The sequence below is a fragment of the Phaseolus vulgaris genome, chromosome 5 (assembly GCF_000499845.2).
Source record: "Phaseolus vulgaris cultivar G19833 chromosome 5, P. vulgaris v2.0, whole genome shotgun sequence".
In the NCBI taxonomy this organism is placed as follows: domain Eukaryota; kingdom Viridiplantae; phylum Streptophyta; class Magnoliopsida; order Fabales; family Fabaceae; genus Phaseolus; species Phaseolus vulgaris.
This window is the reverse complement of record NC_023755.2, coordinates 7495017-7517808: the sequence shown is the minus strand read 5'-3', so window position 1 is coordinate 7517808 and position 22792 is coordinate 7495017. Positions and strand designations below refer to the sequence as shown.

At 36.6% G+C, this 22792-nt stretch overlaps 4 protein-coding genes across 4 annotated transcripts; 3 read left to right on the top strand and 1 right to left on the bottom strand.

Moving 5' to 3' along the window:
- Positions 1–774: 774 nt before the first annotated feature.
- Positions 775–2110, top strand: LOC137833910 (protein FAR1-RELATED SEQUENCE 5-like). Its single transcript, XM_068641979.1, has 2 exons — positions 775–955; positions 1058–2110. The coding sequence occupies exons 1-2, from the start codon at positions 803–805 to the stop codon at positions 2108–2110; spliced, it is 1206 nt and encodes a 401-aa protein (XP_068498080.1). The 5' UTR covers positions 775–802.
- A 174-nt stretch (positions 2111–2284) lies between these two features.
- Positions 2285–3703, top strand: LOC137833909 (uncharacterized). Its single transcript, XM_068641978.1, has 3 exons — positions 2285–3217; positions 3293–3484; positions 3557–3703. The coding sequence occupies exons 1-3, from the start codon at positions 2285–2287 to the stop codon at positions 3701–3703; spliced, it is 1272 nt and encodes a 423-aa protein (XP_068498079.1).
- A 386-nt stretch (positions 3704–4089) lies between these two features.
- LOC137833908 (protein MAIN-LIKE 1-like) lies at positions 4090–5988 on the bottom strand. Its single transcript, XM_068641977.1, has 3 exons — positions 5755–5988; positions 4451–5680; positions 4090–4378 (listed from the first exon to the last, which is right to left on the bottom strand). Exons 1-3 carry the CDS (start codon positions 5986–5988, stop codon positions 4211–4213), a joined length of 1632 nt encoding a protein of 543 aa, XP_068498078.1. The 3' UTR covers positions 4090–4210.
- Positions 5989–7205: 1217 nt separating this feature from the next.
- LOC137833907 (protein PAT1 homolog) lies at positions 7206–8574 on the top strand. The gene is made up of 2 exons (XM_068641976.1): positions 7206–7224; positions 7343–8574. Exons 1-2 carry the CDS (start codon positions 7206–7208, stop codon positions 8572–8574), a joined length of 1251 nt encoding a protein of 416 aa, XP_068498077.1.
- The last annotated feature ends 14218 nt before the right edge of the window (positions 8575–22792 follow it).

Below are 22792 nucleotides of genomic sequence, written 5' to 3'. Positions count from 1 at the left end.
AAGAGATAGGAAAATGTACAAATTGCTTTCTAGCACAGCGTCTCTAATGGCGTAACCATTGATGGGTTTTCAGATTACTTATAGTCACGCGCCACCGTTTCAGCTTTGTTCGGTATAAGAACTCACTCACAATGTCGTTTAATTTATTGGCAGCCAAACACCATCTCGTTTAGCTAGACATTCATAAACTATATATTTTTGTTTTGAGGCCCTTCGCATAGAATGAAAAGGCAATTGCTTCCTGCACCCGATCAATTGTGATTGGCACCCGACACATTTTTTAAAATCCAAAAATGCCCTTGTCTTCTTCATTTATGAAAACATTGAATGGTGAGGAAGAAGAAGTTCATGAATGTGTGAAGCTTTGGTTTGAGCTGCAAAAGAGAAGGTTGTGCTTCGTTCATTGTTGCTAAGTTGAGTGTAAGCTTTGTTTGGCAAGTTAATGAGGTAAGTAATCCATTTTCGTTCGTTTTTTGTTATTTTCTCGAGCTCAGCTGGTCCCGGATATCGGAATCCGGAATTCAAATTTTCTGCCTACGGATATTAATATCCGGAAGTCAAAATTTTCTATACGGATAATAATATCCGGAACTAGGATTTGCCTACGGACGCTGATATCCGTAGTTCATATTTGCCTTACGGATGAAAATATCCAGAACTAGTATTTGCCTTACGGATGCAAATATCCGTAGTTCATAATATTGCCTTACGGATATATATATCCGGAAGTTAACTGTTGATATTTTTTTGGTTATGGATTAATTTATCCGGAAGTGAAGTGTTCATTTTTTTCAGCAACCGAATGGATACAACAGAGTCATACATGGGAGTTTTAGGGGAGATTGATGTGTGGGATGGATTAGATGATGTTGATCTGGAGCAGTCAACAAGTTATAACGCATTAGATAATGAACACAGGGCACATGAATGTAGTGAGGCATTTTCTACAAATGAGGTATGGTCAATGTTGGGTTGTGAATGTTTTTTATATGAATTATTTTTAAATTTGGCATGATGATCAAGATGTTCTTTTAAATTTTTAAGAATGTTATTGTAGGTATTTCGTGATCGAGATGAGCTGTTAGATTGGGCGAGAAGTGTTGGCTATAGTTATGGGTTTGTCATTGTTATATTAAGGTCAGATACATGGACGGGCCAACGAGGAAGGATGACCTATGTATTGTTAGGTTGTGAGAGAGGAGGTAAATACAGACGGTATAAAAAAGAAGTAGATGTCAGTCAAACTGGAAGTAGGAAGTGTGAGTGTCCTTTCAGATTGCGAGGCAAACCAGTCAAAGGTGGTCAAGGGTGGAAGGTTGAATTAATTTGTGGTTCTCACAATCATGACTTGGCAGAGACAATGGTGGGTCATCCCTATGCTGGAAGGTTAAGTATAGAGGAAAAGGTTATGGTTGAGGATATGAGTAAAACTGCGGTGAAGCCAAGAAATATTTTACTAACCATGAAAGAGAGAAATGAGAAGAATGTGACAACGATTAAGCAGGTTTATAATGCAATCACTGTTTACCGAAGATCACAACGAGGTCACAGAACAGAAATGCAACAACTGATGTTGTTACTAGAGCGAGACAGGTACGTGCATTGGTGTAGGTGCGATGAGGTCTCTAATATTGTGCAAGATATATTTTGGACACACCCAGATTCAGTAAAATTGGTGAACTCATTTAACATTGTCATATTAATGGATAGTACGTACAAGACGAACAAGTATAGGATGCCGTTGCTTGAGGTTGTTGGGATTACGTCTACAGGTTTGACTTTCTCCGTTGCATTTTGTTTACTAGCAGCAGAAAAGGAAAATAATTTTTTTTGGGCCCTTGACAGACTTAAAGGGTTGTTTTTAAGAGTTGATTCATGCCCTAGGGTGGTGGTATGTGATAGAGATGTTGCCTTAATGAATGCAATTAGAATGGTGTTTCCTGAAGCTTATAATTTGCTATGTCGGTTTCACATTGATAAAAATGTGAAAGCAAAATGTAAAATGTTGGTGCATCCAAGAGAGGCATGGGATCAAGTAATGGAAGTGTGGGGATCTGTTGTGGATTGTGATATTGTTGAGGCCTTTGAAGATCGTGTCAATGCTCTTTGAGTTGTCTGTTCTCCATGGCCTATATTTGTTGATTATGTGATGGATACATGGTTACGTCCACATAAAGAAAAATTTGTCAAGGCATGGATAGATAAGGTGATGCACTTAGGAAACACAACAAGTAACAGAGTTGAGGCGGCACACTGGAGCCTAAAGAGAGTTCTTCAGAATTCGATGGGGGATTTATGTTTCTGCTGGGATTCCATCAATAAGATGATTATTTTACAACATAATGCAATCAAAGATTCATTCCAAAAGAGTTTGCATGTGGTTGGACATCGGTTCAAGGTTACAGCTTACAAAAAATTGTTAGGTTTTGTGTCTAAATATGCTTTGAACCTTATTTCAGAAGAACTTGATAGGGTTAAATCAGTGGGGTTTGATAAAAGTAGGTGTGGATGTAGTCTTACATGTACTCATGGTCTTCCTTGTGCGTGTCAATTGGCTTCATTTGGTGTTGGTAGCATACTACTTAAATCAGTACATGTGATGTGGACTCGTTTAAGTTTTGAAGACATTGCTACTGAACAATCTTCATCTGAGTTGTCAATTGATAAAGAGTTTGAGGTCATCGCGAAGCGGTTTAAAGAGTTGGATGTTGCAGGTAAGGTTAACATCAAGAGTAAATTGCAGGATATTGCCTTTCCAGAGAAAACATCTATTTACGCACCAGATCATAAGGTGAAAACAAAAGGTGTTGTAAAGATGTCTCGTCCTACCAAATTCATGAGATCAACTAAGCGAATCCCTTCTTATTTTGAACATGTGGATTTCTTACACTCACAATATGATAGTTGTGCAAGCAAAAAATCTAATGAAGAAAGCTTACCAGAAATTGTACCAGCAAAATGTATTCCTTTCCTTGATCAGTTCCCTGTAGGGTATCATCCATATATTGTTGATGTTGTTGACGTTAGGGCTGATGGCCATTGTGGCTACCGTGCTGTTGCTGCCCAATTGGGAATGGGAGAGGAGTCATGGGCTGTTGTTCGAATGAATTTGTTAAAAGAACTAAGTGAATGGAGACAAGAATATGTTCAACTCTTTGGTGGTGATGATAGATATGAATACTTGAAGAAGTCACTTCTAGTGGAACACATGTCTATGGTACCAACCACTAAAACCATTTCATTTTTACATTGCATTTCTTTATTTAACTTTGTTTGTCAATTGTACTTGCAGGCAGGAACAGATAAGTGGATGACAATTCCAGACATGGGATATGTTATTGCAAATCGGTATAATGTCATTCTTGTTTCTTTGTCCATGTTACAATCATTGAGTATTTTTCCTTTAAGAACCCAAGCACCAAGTAACTTCCGTCAACACCGAATCATTGCAATTGGACATGTCCACGGAAATCATTTTGTCCAGGTATAAACTAAACCAATCAAGATTGATGTGCTAAATCAAGATTTGTGTACCTTATATTTATTACCTTTATAGGTCAAGCTCAAAGATGGTTGTCCAATTCCACCTACGGATATATTGTGGGCATCACATCGTTATCCGACGGCCCAAACTTGGTCAACATACTACACTAGCCGGATACAAGTTTATACCCAACTAATGTCCATTAGACGATATTTGTAATTATAACATTTGTAATAGCATAATTTAGATTTATGGATGTTTAGTACATTGCAGTTGTCCTACACACAATGTTGAATTCACTGAAGTTTGTGAATACGGATAAAAATATTTGTCTACGGATAAAAATATCCGTAAGTCACACTTTTTGCCTATGGATAAAAATATCCGGAAGAGTCTGCTATGCCTACGGATAAACATATCCGTAAGTCACACTTTTGCCTACGGATAAAAAAATCCAGAAGTCACAGTTATGCCTACGGATAAAAATATCCGTAAGTCATACTTTTGCCTACGGATAAATATATGCGTAAGCCAGTGATTTCTGTACTAATGATCATATTGAAACATATAAGGATCATATTGAAACATATAAAATAAAAGTAACGTGAAGCAAGAACCGATAAGGATCATATTGAAACATATAATTAAGGTTCAGATACATTGTCATGGATCAAAATATTACATAAAAAGAAATCGTAATACATCTGACATATTGAGAAATCCTAATCAATCATTCCTACGTGCATGTCTCCTGACATAAACAGCTCTTTCATCAGTCGCTCCTCGTGCTAACATAATGGCTGCTTGTATGCCTTCCCAAACAGGGCTGCCCTCCACGACATCGCCATGATCAAGTAATGGCTGCAATGTCTCTGTAATTCTACGACAAATACCCTACAAGCATGAATGACATACTATTAGAAAAAAACAATAGAAATTAATATCTTAACAAGGTTAGAAGCATACCAGAGCAGGATGTGACTCCTCATGATGACTTGGCACTGCTTCGTGATGACGTGCATCTGAGGGTACCGGTACAGGACGGTCATCCTCATCTGTATTAATCACATATGGATGTGATACAGATCTAAACCAACCCATGTACTCTTGAACGCAAGCGTCAGGATGACGTGCTATGGCATAGTCATGTATGACATAATCATTGAAATGTAACCATCGACGGTCCATTTCATTTGTATCCGGATGACCATGTCCAATTACAGATGGGTTGCGAGGGATGATCTGTGTATAGCCATACTGACGCAGAACACGTTCTGGCATGTGCAGCTGTGTCCAATTTCCAAGCCTCAAATAACCACAAAATAAGGAAATCCACTCGAATGGACGTTCTTCCCTGTGCTCGTTGTATGGACAAAACCGAATGGAAGCTGGTGTCAATGTATCCAACTGTGATCGTACAACAACAATTGAAGTACCTTTTCCAGCATCATACAGCCTGCACCGAGGTTGCTCTTCAGAATACAATGCTTGCATACGTCTCATCCCTATAGACGGGAAATGCTCATAAATCCACCCCTGCAACAATGTTGCATAACCAGCTAGTTGCTTTGTGTTTGCATAACTACAATCTCCTAGCTGTTCATACATGTGAGTTAGGGCAGCTGCTGCCCAAGAATATCCCCCGGTAAGCCTCAAATCAACAAAAAATCCAAGATAAAACACACTTACTGATGTAGCACTCTTGTCCGCAAAAATAGTGCAACCGACAAGGTGAAGTAAGTATGCTCTGGCAGCCACAGTCCACTGCCTCCTTGAGCATGCATCTTGATACACTTCTCTTAACCAGCTAAGGCGCACATGAGCTCCCCGACAGTGTCTTGTTTCTTCAGATGCAAGTGCATGGTCAACACGGAGGGCTTCTACCAATAAATCAATCGCCGAATCAGAATCTAAGGTTTCCTGTGTGTAAAACTGACCGACAATGGGTAAATGTAACAAATTTGACACATCATCAAGAGTGATGGTCATCTCCCCAACCGGTAAATGAAAACTGTTTGTCTCTGCATGCCACCTCTCTACAAAAGCACACAGCAGTCCTCGGTCTAGATTCTCATAACTAGCATGAAGCAGACCACCTAAGCCAGACAATTCTACAGCAGCTTCTATGCGCTCATGAGGTGCTCCTAACTTATTTATCTTCCTCCCATGTGAAACGACCTTCAGCTCACCACGATCCTACAATAATCAACATATATCATCAATAATCAGGAATACATAACAAATACAAAAATTTATTTTTCATTACTTACCAAACCATCCCACAACTGTTTGGCTACGTGATGTTCATAATTAACAAGTAAGGACTTATCCAATGGCCCTCCTGGATAGCCTTCATCATCAACTTCAACTTCTTCTTGTTCAATATAATCTTCAAACTCTTCATTTGGAATTGAAGTACTAGACCCACCCCGTTTTCTTCTAATCGATGCAGTTGGACGCACACGATCCAAATTAGAATTTCCTCCACCTCTAGTCCGCACCATCTTACATTTCATAAAAGTAACATTCAATCCAACATATATAACAAAATTATAACACATATAGTTTAAAACACTTGTGAAAAATTTCACACTAATACGGATATTAATATCCGCAGACCAATAACAACAATCCGGATAAAAATATCCGCAAGTCAAACGTAGCTTACGGATAAAAATATCCGGAACCCACTTTTGAATTACGAACAAAAAAATCCGGAACCAATTCTTGCACTACGGATAAAAATATCCGTAAGCCATTATTCAAGTCCGGATGAAAAAATCCGGATGCCAATATTCATGTGCGGATAAATTTATCCTGAACCAAATGGTGGTCTACAGATAAAATTATCCGGAAGCAAATGGTGATCTGCGGATAAAATTATCCGGAATGTACTACTCTACGAAGAAAAAACCATGAACGGTACCTCAACTTCTTTGACGATGAAGCACTCACGACGAAGCAAACCAACTCTGCTCACGGTGGCTCACGGTGTCTCCCTGCAACTTCACGGTGGCTGCTGCTGCTTCACGGTGAAGAAGAAGAAGAACCTTATTTGTTGGGTGCTTGCATTGGGTGCAGATCATAATTTATGTGTTTTTAATTTCATTAAGGGTAATATGATCTTTTCATAAATCTGATTGGGTGCCAGTCACAAAGCATTGGGTGCAGGGAGAATGTGCCGAATGAAAAATGGGTTGGCCCAATGGATTCATTGGCCAGTCCAACATTAATTTGTGGGGAAGAGATACCGAATTTAACCCATGTACCTCTAGCTCACATGTTTATAATTAGTTTATATTGTATTTATAAAATATTAAATTTTTTTATTAAAATAAAAATAAAAATATTATAGTCTTTACGAGAAAATATATAATAATACTATTATTATTATTATTTGAATTATACAAAATATGATTTTTACAATGGTGGTCGTTAGAATTTTTTATATAATTTGGCTTAATTATAAAATAAATATAGTCGAAATTTTTAAAAAAATTCAACATGTTTTTAGGTATTTTAACAATTCAATGCGGTGGTTTTTTGCCCTCATTAGAGCATATTTATCTCAAATAATTTGTCACTACACAATGTGGTAATCATTTTAAAAAAAGCTAGATGAGCACATTGATTGATTTAAGAAAGTAGCATGGATTTTCAGAATGTCTGATATTACATGCGTGCATGTGTAAAATCCACTTCATAATATTTGTGCTTTGAGATGGGGTTACGTGCATCCTGTAATCAAGTTGACTATGTATTCCTGTCATTTTAGCTCCACTCTATTCCACCTTTTTCAGTATATGCAATATTTTTTTTCAGTTGGCTGATTTTTTGCTATTTTTGTGTTGTAACCAGATTCTACATCTGAATGGTCACAAAGAGAAGATAGTGTTAACTGGTTTGATCAGAATCCTTATGATGGTGAAGGTTCTACAGATGGCAAAAGATGGTCATCACAGCCCCATTCTTCCCTAGCCCATTTGCAGGATTCAAAGCCCTTGTACAGAACATCTTCATATCCCGAGCAGCAAAGGCAAGAACAACACTACCACCTCCAACATTGCTCTAGTGAACCAGTTCCTAACTGGCTTGATCAGCACATTTATGATACAGAAACTGCTCATGATCATGATGGTAAACGATGGTCATCACAGCCGCATTCCTCCATTCCACATTTACCAGACTCAAAGCCTTTGTACAGAACATCTTCATATCCTGACAAGCAACAGGAGCTTCCTCGTTTTTCTAGTGAACCAATTTTGGTACCAAAGTCTTCTTTTACTTCTTATCCTCCCCCTGGTGGTCTATCCCAGATGGCTTCTCCCAGCCATAGTACAGGACACTTGAACATTCCTTATCATACTGGAGCAGCTCAGATGGCGTTGTCATCTCAAAATCGTTCTCATTTCTCCAATTCTGCACTACAGTCAGGTGCTTTAAATCTTGGGTCACATTTTGGCGGAAACACACGCCAATTTCCTACTGGTTCCCATCTTAATCAGCGATTACAGAATCAATTGGTTAACCAGGCAGGGTTTTATCCTGGAGATCATTCAAATCTCCTTAATAATATGTTACAACAACAATTGCACCTTCATAACGGATCAGTATCTCCTCACTTAATGACTCAATTACAACAGCAGCATAGATTGCACCATCCTGTTCAGCGTTCTGCAGGCTACTTATCAGGCTACCAGTCTCATCTATTCAATCCCCACCTTTCCTCTGGCTCATCTGTAATTAGCAAATATGAACATGTGCTTGGTCTTGCTGATGGTAGAGATCATAGACCAAAATCAACTCATAAAGGTAAACACAGTCTTCGTTATTCCCAACATGGTTCTGATGCCAGCCAAAAGAGTGATAGTGCTTCTTTTCAGTTCCGGTCCAAGTACATGACAAGTGATGAAATTGAAAGAATTCTTAGAATGCAGCATGTTGTGACTCATAGTAATGACCCATACGTAGATGACTACTACCACCAAGCTTGTCTGGCAAAAAAACCTTTGGCCAAGTTAAAACATCCATTTTGCCTAACCCAGATAAGGGAAATTGTTCACCATTGTTTGTTGGTAAGGAATATGTAGAATGGAAACTTGTTGAAATTTAAATGGTAGATCAAGTCTTGTGGATACAATTGGAAAGTAGTTACTTAAAGAAAACTAGATAGAAGATTAAAAATGCAGATACCAACTAAATGTCAAGGCAAGGATACATATTGAGGTGCGCCTTATCCAAAGAAAAGTTTGTTGAGGAAACTTCTACAGATGATGCGGTAGACGCTAATGCATTAGGAGATTCTAATAAGATAAATATTTATGATATACAATCTATTAGGCACGTATATATTGAAGTTATAACTAGTAATAATATAATTATTACTGCTTACAAACACTTCAAAGAAATTAGTAATATATAGGAATACCTTTTATAAAGATTTTCAAGCTTTAGACTACCATCAAACATGACCTTGAGATAAAAAAACACAAACCTGAGAAGGTTAAGAAGGAACTGTTCTTGGTTAGAAAAAGATAAGGTAATAAAGTTATTGAAATTGATAACAACCAGATGATACATAATCAACTATAAAAAATTAATGCTATGAGGAAAGTTCTATCCCAATCAAACATAAGGGGAAATGTTTGATTCACTGATGAAGAATTCTAGAAAATCTCATAACGAAATTGGGATAAGATATGAACCTTAAAATGAAACAAAGACTCATACATCATTTATTAGACTATCTGCAATCGTCTGGTGGAACTCCTAATAAGGATTCATGGAAGAAAGCTAATAAAATAGACCATAAAAGTATGAGAACCAAAAGACAATTTTCTTTTGGCATGTATTCTTAATCCTAGAAAAAAGACTCCAACACTGGAACCAGGACATTGGATGCTTAGTACTCACGAAGGCAAGAAAGTCTACATGACCGAAATAGAGAAATAAAAAAAAGAGATTGAATATGATTGAGAGAAGAAAAAAAGATGAAAATAATATTGGAGCTGATGAAATGAGAATGAGACATTCACCTTTTTCTAATTATTCACACTCAAATTTTTCCAGATAATAAAATTTATTTTTAATAAAAAAATGAGAATGCTCTAATCACACCACTCTCCCACTCACATCACTCACCATCACACATCCATGTAAAACACTTTTATCACTCCTCACACATTACACAATTTGGGCACTCACTGCAAAAAGTTCAAGAAAAAAAAAGAAAAGCATAAAAAGCTTTTGGGAGAAGAAAAATGGGGATTCTTGTCTCTCTCACAACCAACATACTCTTTTTCTTCTGCACCCATCTTCTTTCTTGAGCATTAATATAATGGCAACTGATGACGTGGTTGCGCCACTTTACAATCACTAATGATGTGAATGCAATAACAAGAATACATGATTCTTTGACATTCTTAGGAGCAACTTGAGTTGGTCATGAAATGACACTTTACTTAGAATTGGATCAGTGTTCTAATTCAAGAACTCACCAAGACTTTGCACCAAACCAAAGCTCATATGGAAGTCCATATATTGTCAAATGGAATCAAACAACAAGGAATGAAGAACAAGAAAGGAAAACCGAACAGAATTGCAAGATTAAGTTACTGTACCGAACAGAAATTGAAAACAAAGCTGGAAAACACAAATTCAATCGGTGGAAATGAATGGAAAACACTAAGCATTGGAAACTACCGAATAAAAATGAAAGAAATGAAGGAAGGAACACTTATGGAATGAAGCTTGCTGAATTTGAGACTTTGGAAATTCAGTCACGCCACTTGGAGCCTTGTTCCAAGATAAGTGCAAGGTTGCCGCCACTTGAAGCTCACCATTGGCACACAAGATAAGGCAAAGGAAGAAGAAGACAACAAGACTCACAATTTCTCTCTAAATTTGAGTATAATCTCTCTACTTCTTCTTTCCAAATCTGATTTGTACAAGGGCAGCACCTTTATTTATAGCCTATAAGGTGCTGAAATGCAAAGCCAAATGTGCCCCAAATGACACTCAAATTCGGCGCCAACTAGTGCATGAAGGAAGTGTGACTTTCTTTCCTAGTTTGGCACCTCCTAACTCCTATCTACACTCCCCCTAACATCCCTTACTACTTACACACCTATTTATTACATCCGCACCCCTACTCTATAAAAGAAATAAGAAGAGCCATCTTTTGATACTCTTGTCCCAAAGCTCTTGCCATGCTCCTAGTGATTCATTGGGCTTGGGTCCCTTGTTGGGCTTGGGCTTCATGGGCTTGAGCATCCTCTACTTGGTTTCCATCAACTAACCTGGATTGGAATTTTTTTTTATTACATTGTGGGGCACACACGATGAGGTGGACGAATTGTAAAGTTTGGATTGATTTCCGCAGTTACATTTGCATTAGGAGAGCGGTTTTCACTGTGATTTGCAGCGAGAGTTCGATTTGGAGTGTATTTTGCATGCATAACAAAACCTTCAATGGTTTCCTTCCGTTTGCACAACCACAGATGAAACCTCTTTGGCAAAACCTGTTAGAATGTATGGCTTTAAACTAGAGGGGGTGAATGGTTTAAAGAGGGTTTTCACAAACTTTTTAGTCTAGAATGAAATTCCTTTGAGAAAACTTGATTCATAACTTAGTTTGCCAAAAACACAAAGCAATTTAGCACAACACCAGAAAAATAATCGGTTGTTTCGCAGAAACAATCAGTTGTTTATACCAGTTAAACTATATAAACTTAAATTAAAGAGTTTAAGGGACAAAGAGATTGCACTAACAATTTATACTGGTTCACTCTTAAACCAAGAGCTACATCCAGTCTTCCCAGAAACCACTGGGGGAATCCACTAAGCAATCAAACCTAGATTACTTACACACACCACCAAAGAAGTGACATTGATCCCCCTCAAGACACACACTTCCTTTGGCTCAACACATACACCACCAAAAATACTGATCTTGACAACCTCAAGAGCACACAACACTTCTTGGCCTATCACACCAGAGTTTACACAAAGTATAGAAGGATTACACTTGTTACATAATGATTTGAAATCAATACTAGATGAAAATCCTATTCCACTCTCTCTTGATCAAAGCAATCTTTCAACTCTTGAAAAACACCAAATCAGTGAAAAACTCAAATATGTTTTTCTATGATTAAATCTCAGGTGTTTTTTGCTACAAAAGCTTAACAAACTATTTATTGCTTTCAAAGACTGGTCAAGGCATTTAAAACAGGAGCGCATTCAGTTATAAAAACATTTAAAGCTCAGTCAAAACACAAAACAGTTTTCTGTTATGGTTTGAAAACAAACAATCGGTTGAATGTGCGAATCAATCGGTTGTTTGGGTTTGACTACAAGTCAATCACCAAAAACAGTTTTCAACCTTTCTCAAAATACCTAAGTATAAAACAATCGGTTGTTTCGACAAAACAACAGGTTGTTTTTCACTTAGTTTGAAAAACACTTTCAATTCAAAAGGTTTGAGAATACTTAAGCTTTGGATTCAATTAAGAGTGGATTTACACAGATAATCTACCCTAAATCCTATTCTGAAACACCTCAACAACAACAAGCACATCCAGCCTTCCATCAAACTCAAAGGATTTGGATTCTTCAAAGCTTTGAATACACTTGATTCAACAATCTCACCTTATTTGATGAAGACAAATCCCTGGTTGCTTGTGTTGGATTTGATTGAATCTGAAGCAGTTCCTGCAAAACAAAGCACAATATCTCTGATAGAAGGTTAGAGCAAAAGAACATAAACAACATATCAGCAGCATTAAAAACTAGTATATCAGTAGAAAAACAGCAGAAATAAATCTCACTTAAACACAATATCACAACATAGAGTTTGCAGAAAATAAAAGATAATAAAAGACAACAAAAAGATAATAAAAGACAACACAGCATAAAATCTACCCCTATTTGTCTTCCCAAATAGACAATAAGAAGAGATAAAAAGACAATTGTTCCAGATTATACAGAAATTTAAAACAAAAGCTCTTAAACTGATACAGGGCAAAAAACAATCGGTTGTTTCATGAATTCAACCGGTTGTTTTTCCTTTAATCATCCTTGCCATACTGGAGTTCAAAGATCTGATTCTGAATAGCTTCAATATGTTCATCCAAGGTCATAAACCGAGTATCCATGCTGTTGAACCTATTGTCTATACTCTGGAAGTTGCTCACACATAAATCATGGAGATTTCTTTGATTCTCGGCAAAGCCATCAAGCCTATTTACCATGTATCTTTCAAAAGAAGACATGAATGGCATTTCATCTCCTTAATCTCCTGCACTGGTTCCAACACCAAAATTGGTTTCAGGCTGTTCTTCATGGTGAAAATCCATGTCAGCAGCTTGATCTTCTTCATCAAAATCAGCAGTTGCAGCACTTGATGAACCACCTTGATCACCATCTTTGCTCACCCATTTTCCATTTATTTTGGTGAATCCCATCTTGCTTAGAGAGCCAATGTTCATTTCTTGTGTTGACTTAACCAACTCAGATGACTCATCTTCAAGATTCACTTCAAAATAGAACAAGAATTTAGAGATTAAAACAACATAGGGATAATGGTAATCACTTAACCTCATGGCTTTTTGCATGTGTTCTTTAATGATGTGGATCCTATTGATCTTGATCTTATTCATGATGCAGTAGATGTATACAAGGTCTTCTTCTGTTAAGACAGAATGGTTGCTCCCCCATGGAGTAAGAATCCAAGTTACAATAAGAGCAAACACCCTTTCATCCAGCTTTAAGCCTCCAACTGAACAAGTTCTCACTTGGGCTTGTTGATTCTTCAAGCAACTCTTGTAGTATTGGACTTTGTTAAAATCCTACACTACTCCAAGATTTCCCTTATTGATCCTTAGACCAGCATATTTCAGGCCAGCTACAACAATCCACAAATCATGAGTGATCTCCATGTCAACACCCTTCACATCAGAAACAAGATTGTTTCCCTCAAACTTGAGATTGGTGTAGAATACCTGAATCAAATCAGGGTATATGTTTCCCTTCATCCCCAAGAACCTTCTTAGTTGCTGATCTTTGAGAAGCTTCCTCACATTATCTAGCTTTTGGCTTTTCAGCCAATCAAAGGAAACAACTTTGGGGTTGTTGATCACCTTTGTGCTAGTTTAAAAGTGATACCTTTCAATGAGATCATTATCTCCTAAAAACCAGCCCTCAAGTCTCCCTCCAGACCTCACAGCTCTTGTTTTGATCCTTTTTTATGTAGGAGGAGTGGACTCCATGATAGTAGAAAAAGGGGCAAAGAAGTCTCACACAAAGAGAGCAAGAGATGTTGCAAGAGATGACTTAATTGATTGTTCTTGTGAGAGAGAACAGCTGCACCAAAATTTAAAGAGAAACAGAACCAAACTGCATTCAATTGATGTGAGTGGGTTTCAGTCTTCAAAGAGAAAAGACTTGACCAAGACCTACACTGAAAACGTTAGAAAAAGCAGAAAATCACATGGTCATCACATGTGTTCTTTGACTAGTCATAAAGGCTCTTAAATTTTCAAGATTTTGGAATATATTCCTTTATGACATGTTGTAACTTCCTCCAGAACGTGATCAGGCTTTCAACACAGCTTTATTGACTCAAGATTCTTTCATAATTGATATCTGCAACAGACACAATTTGAAAAAGAATTAAATCCATTCTTTCACAGTGTTTTCAGAGAGAAAACAATCGTTTGTTTCGTGGAAACAATCGGTTGTTTCGTGGAAACAATCGGTTGTTTTTCTGCAGCAGTAAAACAAATTTTGAATTATTAAGAATGAGCAGATAATATTCAATGTAGATGTAATTGAGCATTTAACAAGAGATATTTAAGCATGAATTTGAATTTAAAAAAGAATTAAAGATAGAGATAAAGAAGGTCTTATCCTTTATGAAGTTTCTTCAATGAGTCATTTGTTTGTGATCAAGAAGCCTCTTTTGACTTATTTGAGAGACATGACTAGTACATAACATTGATTCAGCTCCAATGTTAATCTTTTCCTTCCAAGAACCTAATCAGATGACTCAGTGCTTCATGTTCTTCTAGATTTCCTACATAAACATGAATTCAAGCAACAAGGTTTGGTCCCCTTACAAATGTAGGTCCATTTGGTTTATATTTATCATTTGAGACCTCACAACCTTTGGGAATCCATTTCATAAAGCCTCTGGGAACAGAAAATTTCCTTATTTTACATAATCAAACAGAATGGCCTTTCTTCATGCAATAAAAGCATGTAACAACCGGTTGTTTCGACTTAACAATCGATTGTTTTACTGGCTGTTTTGAAAAATTCTTTGAAAAATTATCTTGCTTGTTTTGTGGATTAAAACATAATCCAGCTTTTCCAAAAACACAGTTTTGAGATGCCAAGACATTCTCAAAGTTGGATTTTCCTTTTGAAAGCTTATCCACAGTACTAACAAGATAATGTACTTTTTTTTTCAAGATTTTCACAATTTTCACAAATGAGAGTGTCACACTTGCAAGAAGAGTTTTTGCAATGAGTTTTCAGATTTTCAAAAACACTTTTTGATTTTTCCAGCTCTTCTTCAAGTGTCTTAACTCTCTTTTCAAGCCAGCTGTTAAGCCCTTTTAATCGGTTGTTTGGAAGAACCAATCGATTAGCTTCTTCATGTGTTTCTTGAAAAGCTTCAAGCAATTTACCATAATTTTCAGCATTTAGAGAAGCACATGAACTTACATCACTTGAGCTACATGACTCATCATCTCCTTCTGCAATCAAGCATATATTTGCCTTTTCTTCTTCACTTGATGATGAGCTTGATGAGGAGACTTCATTCTCATCCCAAGCTTTGTAGGCCCTTTTTTACTTTCCTTTCTTTTCTTTGTAACTTGACTTCTTCTCCTTGCTTTCTTTATTTGGGCAATCTGCCTTTATGTGCCATTGCTCACCACAACTAAAACAGGTATAGTTATTGGAATTAAAATCATTGGATTTTTTGTTTCCATACCTTTCCTTGTTGATGTCTTTGTTGCGGTTCCTTTTCAAGAATTTGCTAAACTTTCTAGATAATAAACTAAGGTTCTCTTCATCACTTTCATCATTGGATTCTTGCTTGCTTTTGTGCTTGACAGCTTTTAAGGCAATGCTCCTTACATACTTGTCTTCACTTTCTTGAACATTGAGTTTATTCATCTCCAACCAACTCATGTTCCCTAATCTTGCCAAACAAAGAAGCCATACTCAATGATGTTAGATCTTTTGATTCAAATATAGCAGTCCTTAGGTTGCCAAGACCTATCAAGACATTTGAGGATCTTGATGTTTAGCTCTTCTTTTTCAAAGTTTTTCTCAAGGCTCATGACGTGGTTGATGATGTGAGTGAACCTCTTAAGAACTTCAGCAATAGTCTCACCCTTGAGCATTCTAAACATTTCATACTCTTGGATTAGAGTATGCTTTCTGGCTCTTTTCACCTCATTGGTACCTTCATGAGTTACCTCCAAGGTGTCCCACATTTCCTTTGCTGATTTGCATTAAGAGACCCTGAAAAATTCATCTAAATTCAAGGCAGAAGCTATTATGTTTTTAGCAATGCAATCAAATTTGGCCTTCTTGCTTTCAGAATCAGTCCATTGAGACCAAGGTTTTTCAATGGAAGATCCATCTTTTTCAAATTTTGGAACAAATGGGCCATTTTCAATTGCATCCCAAATTCCTTTGTCAAGAGATTCAACAAAGATTTTCATTCTGACTTTCCAAAATTGGTAGTTCAGACCACAAAACAGAGGTGGTCAGTTGATTGAGGCACCCTGCCCAAAAGGTAATCTACGAGCCATATACAAATAGTTTTAGGATCACACTTGAATAAATTTCAAGAACCAAGCTCTGATACCAATTGTTAGAATGTATGGCTTTAAACTAGAGGGGGGTGAATGGTTTAAAGAGGGTTTTCACAAACTTTTTAGTCTAGAATGAAATTCCTTTGAGAAAACTTGATTCATAACTCAGTTTGCCAAAAACACAAAGCAATTTAGCACAACACCAGAAAAATAATCGGTTGTTTCGCAGAAACAATCGGTTGTTTATACCAGTTAAACTATATAAATTGAAATTAAAGAGTTTAAGGGACAGAGAGATTGCACAAACAATTTATACTGGTTCACTCTTAAACCAAGAGCTACATCCAGTCTTCCCAGAAACCACTGGGGGAATCCACTAAGCAATCAAACCTAGATTACTTACACACACCACCAAAGAAGTGACCTTGATCCCCTCAAGACACACACCTCCTTTGGCTCAACACATACACCACCAAGAATGCTGATCTTGACAACCTCAAGAGCACACAACACTTCTTGGCCTATCACACCAGAGTTTACACAAAGTATAGAAGGATTACACTTGTTACATAATGATTTGAAATCAATACTAGATGAAAATCCTATTCCACTCTCTCTTGATCAAAGCAATCTTTCAACTCTTGAAAAACACCAAATCAGTGAAAAACTCAAATATGTTTTTCTATGATTAAATCTCAGTTGTTTTTTGCTACAAAAGCTTAACAAACTATTTATTGCTTTCAAAGACTGGTCAAGCAAGGCATTTAAAACACGAGCGCATTCAGTTATAAAAACATTTAAAACTCAGTCAAAGTACAAAACAGTTTTCTGTTATGGTTTGAAAACAAACAATTGGTTGAATGTGCGAACCAATCGGTTGTTTGGGTTTGACTACAAGTCAATCACCAAAAACAGTTTTCAACCTTTTTCAAAACACCTAAGTATAAAACAATCGATTGTTTCGACAAAATAACAGATTGTTTTTCACTTAGTTTGAAAAACACTTCCAATTCAAAAGGTTTGAGAATACTTAAGCTTTGGATTCAATCAAGAGTGGATTTACACAGATAATCTACCCCAGATCCTATTCTAAAACACCTCAGCAAGCACATCCAGCCTTTCATCAAACTCAAAAGATTTGGATTCTTCAAAGCTTTGAATACACTTGATTCAACAAAACCTTCCCACTTTGTGTTTCAATATTTCTCTTTTCTTTTTTCAAGTACAAAAACACCATTTCTTTGCTAATTTATGATTTTTCCCAGAAATGAAGAAAATGCCCTTCACTATGTCATCAAACCATGCCACCTCATTCGTTGTATACAAGGCATATCCGTTGTTGGTTGTCAACTTATCATTTTTGTTCTTGAGAATTGATATATTGACACTTGATGATGTGACTGCGCCATTTTACAACCACTGACTTGGATTGAAAAAACAATATTTTATTACATTGTGGTGCTGATTAGGGTTATTTTGAAAGTTTGGATTGAATTTCATAGTCACATTAGAGCTCTCGCATTTGGGAAATTTCGTTTTGCCTCCCTCACGAGTGCGATTTCTAGTGGGAGAGTGATTTCCACTATGATTTGCAATGGGAATGCAATTTGGAGTGCGCTTTGTAGTGCACAAATTGAACTTCCTTTGGTAAAGCCTTCCCGCTTTGTGTTTCAATATTTGTCTTTCCTTTTCAAGTACAAAAACACCTTTTCTTTGTTAATTTTTTATTATCAAAGAAATGACATATTCCCTTTGCCATGTCATCAAACATTGTCGTCCCATTTGTTGTATACTATGCACATCCATTTTCGGTTGTCAATTTATCATTTACGTTCTTGAACATTGATATATTAATCCATGATGACATGGATGTCCTACTTTACAACCACTGACCTACATTAGAATAATAAATTTTTATTACATTATGGGGCCTACATGACGAGGTGGACGAATTTGAAAGTTTGGATTGAATTTCGCAGTCACATTAGAGCTCTTGCATTTGGGAAATTTCATTTTGGGAATTCGAAGAGTGTGATCAACAATGGGAGACCAATTTTCACTACGATTTGTAGTGTGCGCGTGATTTGCATTGTGTTTTACAGTGCACAAGAAATCCTTCAATGGTGTTCTTCTGTTTACACAATCACAAATGAAACCTCATTTAGCATATCGTTCCCGCTTTGTATTTCAATATTTCTCTTTCCGTTTTTAAAGTACAAAAACGCCATTTCTTTACTAGTTTATGAATTTCAAAGAAATCACAAAAATGTCATTCTCCATGTCATCAAACCCTGTCACCTCATTCATTATATATTTATTTTCGGTTATCATAATATCATATTCATTCTTAAGCACTGATATATTAACACCTGATGATGTGGTTGCGCCAATTTACAAACATTGACCTGGATTGAAATAATAATTTTTGCATACATTGTGGGGCCCACATGATAAGGTTGAAAAATTTAAAAGTTTAAGTTAAAATTTGTGGTAAAATTAGAGCTTTCATAGGGAAATTTAGTTTTGGCTCTCTGAAGTGTGCGATTTATACTGGGAGAGCGATTTTCACTGTGATTTGTAGTAGAAGTGCGATTTGGAGTGCACTCTACCGTGGGAGTGCGCTTTGCAGTGCACAAGAAACCCTTCAATGGTCACCTTCTGTTCGCATAAGTACAAATGAAAATTCACTTGAAAAAATATTCTCGCTTTATGTTTCATTATTTCTTTTTTTTTTCAAGTACAAAAACACCTTTTCGTTATATATTGGGCATATTCATTTTCGGTTATCAATTTATCATTTTCGTTCTTGAACATCGATATATTGATACCTAATGACGTGGCTGTGCCACTTTACAACCACTTATCTGGATTGTAATAATATATTTTTTACATTGTACAACTCACATGATGAGGTGGACAAATTTAAAAGTTTGAATTGATATTTGTGGACAAATTACGGCTCCTGCATTTGGGAAATTTTGTTTGGGTCTCTAATGAGTGTAATTTGAAGTTGGAGGACGATTTTCACGTGATTTGTAGTGTGAGTGCGATTTGGAGTTCGCTTTGCAGTGGTAAAGGGATTGGAAATCTTCTTTGCAGTGCACAAGTAACCCTTTAATGGTCTCCATCCATCCGCATGAGCATAAAGGAAACCTCCTTTGGCACAACCTTCCCGATTTGGGTTTTAATATTTCTCTTTCCTTTTTTCAACTACAAAAACTCCCTTTCATTTTTAATTTATGATTTTTCAAGGAAATTACGAAAACACCCTTCACCATGTCATCAAACCATGTTGCCTCATTTGTTGTATATTGCACATATTCATTTTCAGTTGTCAACTTATCATTTTCGTTCTTGAGCACTGATATATTGATACCTGATGACTTGGTTACATCACTTTCCAACCACTAACCTAGTTTGGAAAAATAAATTTTTATTACATTCTGGGGCCCACATGCCATTGGTGGGAGAATTTGAAAGTTTTGAATTAATTTCGCAATCACATTAGGTCTCCCTCTTTTGGGAAATTTTAATTTGCCTCTCTAAAGAGTGTGATTTGCAATGAGAGAGCTATTTTCGTTGTGATTTGCAGTGTAAGTGCAATTTGGAGTGCACTTTTCATTCCACAAGACACCTTTCAATGTTTTTTTTTTTTCTGTTTCCACAACTAAAAAATAAACCACCTTTGCAGAACCTTCCCGCTTTGTATTTCAATTTTTCCTTTCCTTTTTTGAAGTGCACAACACCCATTCTATGTTACATTTTGATTTTCCAGGAAATGAGGAAAACGTCCTTTGACATCTCATCAAACTTTACCACCTCATTTGTTGTATACTGCACATGTCCACTTTCGGTTGTCAACTTATGATTTTCGTTCTTGAGCACCGATATATTGACAACTGATGACGTGGCTGCTCCACTTTACAACCACTAACATAGATTGGAAAAATAATTTTTTTTACATTGTGGGACCCAAATTATGAGGTGAAGAATTTGAAAGTTTGGTTTGAGTTATGCAATCATATTAGGGCTCCCGCATTTCAAAAATTTCATTTTGGTTTTTTGAAGAGTGCGATTTGTAGTCGAAGAGCAATTTTCACGAGATATTCAGTGGGAATGTGATTTATAGTTCGCTTTGCAGTAGCATAACGATTGGGAATGTACTTTGCAGTGTACAAGTAACCCTTCAGTGGTCTTCTTCTGTTCGTACAAGCATAAATGAAACCTCCTTTTTCAAAACACACTTTGTGCTTTAATATTTCTCTTCCCTTTTTTAAAGTACGAAAACACCCTTTCTTTTCTAATTTCTGATTTTCCAAGAAATAACGAAATGTACTGGGCATATGCATTTTCGGTTTTCGACTTATTATTTTTGTTCTTCAGAATTGATATCTTGACACCTAATGATCTGGTTGAACCACTTTACATCTACAAACTGGATTGGAAAAATAAGTTTTTATTACATTATGGGGCCCACATGATGAAGTGGACGATTTTGAAAGTTTCGATCAAATTTCGTGGTCACGTTAGAACTCCCGCCCTTGGGAAACATCCTTTTGGCTCTCTGAAGAGTGTGATATGAAGTGGGAGAGTGATTTTAACTTCTATTTGTAGTGGTAGAGGAGTTTTCACTGCGGTTTGTAGTGGGAGTACGTTTTGGAGTGGCGTTGCAGTGCATACGAAATCTTGCAATGGGCTTCTTCCGTTTGCACAAGCAAAATTGAAACCTCCTATGGCAAAACCTTCCCACTTTGTGTTTCAATATTTTTTTTTTCTCTTTTTAAGTGCAAAACACCCTTTCTTTCTACATTCTAATTTTTTTTTAAAATGAAAAAAAAAACGCCATTTGCGATGTCATTAAACTTTGCTACCTCATTCGTTGTATACTAGGCATATCTATTTTCGGTTGTCAACTTGACATTTTCATTCTTGAACACTGATATATTGACTCTTGTATATGTGGTTGCACCACTTTACAACCACTAACGTCGATTGGATAAACAATTTTTATTACATTGTGGGGACCACATGATGAGGTGACGAATTTAAAATTTTGGGTTGAGTTTTATAATCACAATAGGGCTCCTACACTTGGGAAAGTTTGTTTTGGATATTTGAAGCACAAATAAAACCTCCTTTGGAAAAATCTTCCCGCTTTGTGTTTCAATATTTTTCTTTCACTTTTTCAAGTGCAAAAAAAAAACCCTTTCTTTCTACATTTTGATTTTTCCAAGAAATGAAAAAAACGCCTTTTGTCATGTCATGAAACCCTGCCACCTCATTTATTGTATACTGGACATATCCATTTTTGGTTACCAACTTATCATTTTCATTCTTGAGCACTAATATATTGATACCTAATGACGTGGCTGCACCACATTACAACCATTTCCTGGATTTGAAAAAATATTTTTTTATTACATTGTTGGGCTCTCATGTTGAGGTGAACAAATTTTGCAGTCACATTATGGCTCCTGCATTTGGAAAATATCATTTTGCCTCTTTCAAGAGTATGATTTGTTGTTATAGAGTGATTTTCACCGTGATTTGCAGTAGTAGTGAAATTAAGAGTGCGCTTTGTAGTGGAGTGCGCTTTGCATTGCATAGGAAACCTTTCAATGGTCTCCTTCCGATCGTAGAAGCACAAATGAAACCTCTTTTTTCAAAACCTTCTCACTTTGTGTTTCAATATTTATCTTTGCCTTTTTCACGTACAAAACACCCTTTACTTGCTACTTTCGAATTTTCCAAGAAATTACGAAAATGCCCTTCACCATGTCCTCAAACCTTGCACCTGATTCGTTATACTAACGATTGGAGTGTGATTTTTACTGCAATTTGCAGTCGCAGTGCGATTTGGAATATGCTTTGCATTGGAAGTGTGAATTAGAGTGCGCTTTGCAGTGCACAAGAAACCCTTCAATGGTCTTCTTCCATTCGCACAAGCACAAATGAAACCTCTTTTAGCAAAACCTTCCTGCTTTATGTTTCAATATTTTTCTTTCCCCTTTTCAAATGCAAAAACACTTTTTCTTTGCCAATTTCTAATTTTCCCAAAAATGACAAAAACAACCTTTGTCATGTCATCAAACCCTGCCACCTCATGCGTTATATACTTGGCAAATTCTTTTTTGTGGTTCACTTATCATTTTCGTTCTTGAGCACCGATATTTTGACACCTGATGTCGTGGCTATGCTACTTTACAACCACTGACCTAGATTGAAAAAAATAATTTTTATTACATTGTGGGGCCCACATAATGAGGTGGGCGAATTTGAAAGTTTGGATTTAATTTTACAGTCACATTAGGGCTCTTGCATTTTGGAATTTTTGAATTGGCTCTCTAAAGAGTGCGATTTGCAGTGGGAATGGGATTTGGAGTGCACTTTGCAGTGGGAGTGGGATTTGGAGAGCGCTTTACCGTGCACAAGAAACCTTTCAATGGTTTCCTTCCGTTCTCACAAGTACAAATGAAAT

Bases quoted from the DNA above. Each gene is read 5' to 3' on its own strand.
- LOC137833909 (XM_068641978.1), top strand. From the start codon at position 2,285: ATGGGGGATTTATGTTTCTGCTGGGATTCCATCAATAAGATGATTATT. The intron at 3,218-3,292 runs GTACCAACCACT...TTGTACTTGCAG, and splicing joins TAGTGGAACACATGTCTATG to GCAGGAACAGATAAGTGGAT. The intron at 3,485-3,556 runs GTATAAACTAAA...TTACCTTTATAG, and splicing joins ACGGAAATCATTTTGTCCAG to GTCAAGCTCAAAGATGGTTG.
- LOC137833910 (XM_068641979.1), top strand. From the start codon at position 803: ATGGATACAACAGAGTCATACATGGGAGTTTTAGGGGAGATTGATGTG. The intron at 956-1,057 runs GTATGGTCAATG...ATGTTATTGTAG, and splicing joins AGGCATTTTCTACAAATGAG to GTATTTCGTGATCGAGATGA.
- LOC137833908 (XM_068641977.1), bottom strand. From the start codon at position 5,988: ATGGTGCGGACTAGAGGTGGAGGAAATTCTAATTTGGATCGTGTGCGT. The intron at 5,681-5,754 runs GTAAGTAATGAA...TGATTATTGTAG, and splicing joins AACAGTTGTGGGATGGTTTG to GATCGTGGTGAGCTGAAGGT. The intron at 4,379-4,450 runs GTATGCTTCTAA...TCATGCTTGTAG, and splicing joins AGGAGTCACATCCTGCTCTG to GGTATTTGTCGTAGAATTAC.